At 46.7% G+C, this 2,649-nt stretch overlaps 1 protein-coding gene across 1 annotated transcript in view; it reads right to left on the bottom strand.

Moving 5' to 3' along the window:
• The window catches only part of SMOX (spermine oxidase), a 25,458-nt gene that overhangs the window by 876 nt on the left and 21,933 nt on the right, over positions 1-2,649 (bottom strand). The window contains exon 5 of the mRNA XM_009331861.1: positions 886-1,046. Coding sequence (XP_009330136.1) covers positions 886-1,046 — 161 coding nt within the window. The remainder of the gene's footprint in view (positions 1-885; positions 1,047-2,649) is intronic.

Here is a 2,649-nt window from a genome sequence, read left to right as displayed (position 1 = left end):
CTGGTGAGACACAGTGTCTTATCTCTTACATCAATAGTTAGGTGCTTGCTAAAATTGCTGCCAACTCAGTTCTGAGGCAGGAATTTCAGGTACCTCTCTTCCCCGGGAACTACAGAGAAAGATTCCTAAAGCTCCTCCTATCTTTTTTAATAAATTTCAGTGCCAAACAAAATTACATGGTGGGGTCAGGCTCTGGATGGAGGAGATGATGGACTGGGCAGACGCTTGGAGGTTGTATATTCATCAACCATTGTCTTTGGATTTGGACACAAACTCACCCCCCTGAATGACGGGGTGAGTTTGGCTTAATCTGTTACTGCTCATCAGCTGAGCTGTGGTAACTATCTCCATGTGTGCTCTTGTTCTCCATGCTATATTCAGAAAGCAAAGGCAGTGTCTGAGGAGAACAGTCATTGTCCCCTGTCAATGCATGAGTCCCCAGCCAAGCACTGGGCCTCCCTCACCCTCTACTGCCAACACAGAAGGATTTCCTAACATGCAGACCTAGCTATTAGCAGGGGTCGTGCATTTAATGCTCCGTATTCAGACTATGCTTTAAAACAGAATAACGTGTTTCCCCTAGGGAAATTCCTGGCCACTAAGGCTAATGGTTTTTAAACACAGAGATCAGAATTCCAAAAGCCACGCAGATGCCCAGCTCCTGATGATTTCAGAGAGAGATGCGAGAATCCCTGAGATGTTGGGATTCCAAACATTAGAGGTAAAATCCTACATACATTATTTGTCCAGAGGAGTATGTACAAAAAAACCTGGAAAACACACTACTGGAGGCCCAGCGTGTCTCTTTCAACCTCCCCCCAGAAAGCCCGCTGCGCAGCGTCATGTTAGTCTTCTTGCCACAGAACCGATTTGGGCCGTACTTACAGCGGTTTTGGAGCTTTCAGCATAAGGCAGTGGTTTAGCGAGTTTCTCTACATCAGCCCCACTAGACCCAACTTGGGTGTAAGAGTAGGATCCACGGAAGTTGGGATTGCTGCCCCAGGAGGACCGCAGGATCCGGCGAGGTTTCGGAATGTTTGGATTCCCTGGGTGGAAAGCAGGAGAAGACAAAAAGTAAGACCATGTCTGAGAGAAAACATGTCAATGCCTGTGCAAGGTGCGGAGTGGCATGCATTCAGTCTGATTTATTGAAAATACATCCTAGCAGAGCCTGCAGGCTACAGGAAAGAGGCCCTAAAACAGATCTCTCTTCTATTACTGAGTTGTCGTTATCTATATAACAGAAATAGCATCCCTTTTAATCTCAGCTGCACACTTTTGGGAAAGACCCTTAAAATGTTCCTAAAAGATTGGGGAGCTTCAGGGAACCCTGGACACAGGCTGGTTGAAACTACAGAGCATCTCCTGGTCTCATTTGCCATGGGGAGCCTGGTGGTGATCAAGCATATGATTGCACTCACCTAATTTTAGGAATTTAATCGGCTGTCCAGTCTAAATTGGACGCTTAGGTAGTCTTGTGAGGGAGGTGTGCCTCCAAAGAGGAACAGAGATAAGGATATTAGAAGGCAAATCCTCATTATGTGGGGGCACAGGAAAACCTGTCAGAAAGTTCTCAAAACCTGTATTACTCACTCCAACTGCTACCCAATTGCCCCCAAAATTAATCTAAGATCCAAAAGACCCATTTTGTGGGATGCACATGGCATGGAAAAAAGGCTTTTGAGGCTGGAAGTAGGATTTCTAGATTGCTGTAGGATTTCCACTGCTAAGAGGATGTAGGACCTAGAGGTGAGGGGCACTTGAGTGCACCAATGATAGGGCCATCATCAGCCACTGTCCCCCATCCCAAAGAGTACAGGAGCACATGGGATCCAGGACTGTAGCCAAGGCAGCCCACCAGCTGGTGGCACAAGAGCCTCAGGTAGAATTGAAATAGGGAGGGTCATGCTTTGGAGACCCTCTTGCTAGGCTGGTTTGAGACCACCTCAGTATCATTGACCGAGATTCTGTTGGCGTCCCGTGATCGTACCTGGCTTGGCGGGAGAGGAATGGGGAGACGGGAATTGCAATGAAGATAAATTTTCTCTGCAGGAGAGCTGAAACCCACCCTTAGGGCAACCTCACATATCCAGGCAAGGTTCAGCTACTTGGTTTGAGTCTAAGAGACTGTCAGCACAAGAAGGAAGAGTAATTGAGACATGTTTGCATCTCACACAGTTCCTGTGCCTGCTTCAGACCCTGACTCTGTAACACCTCAGCATGCTTAGCCTGCTGTGAAGACGATCCAAATTCCCCCCCTTTTTTCACCAGGGCTTAGAGGGGGAGATGTCCAACTATAAAGACCAGTTAGGCACTACATTGTAGTTCTACTAAGCAATTATTTAGCCGTGCCTTCAATTCCTTAAAACCGGGCGCAGGTTACTTCCCTGGTTCAGCTACCGCTTCTAGGAGTATCGTGTGTCAGCCAGAACTATGAAATACCAGGCTGAAACACAGCAAAGGCACCTGGATGGCTTGCCAGACTACACTGTGAATACTTTCTAACCACTAACCCCCAGATCAAAATATGGCACAGACTAGCAAATAAATATACCCTACAAACAAAATACATCCTACAACTGAATGTTGTTTCAGGAGTAACAACTTAGGATAACAAAGCCTCTAAAATATGCTCCTCCAAGAATCTTC

The sequence above is a fragment of the Pygoscelis adeliae genome, unplaced genomic scaffold (genome assembly GCF_000699105.1).
Source record: "Pygoscelis adeliae isolate BGI_AS28 unplaced genomic scaffold, ASM69910v1 Scaffold209, whole genome shotgun sequence".
Taxonomy (NCBI): Eukaryota; Metazoa; Chordata; class Aves; order Sphenisciformes; family Spheniscidae; genus Pygoscelis; species Pygoscelis adeliae.
Note: the sequence above shows the minus strand (reverse complement) of the source record. Positions and strands in the feature narration are given on the sequence as shown.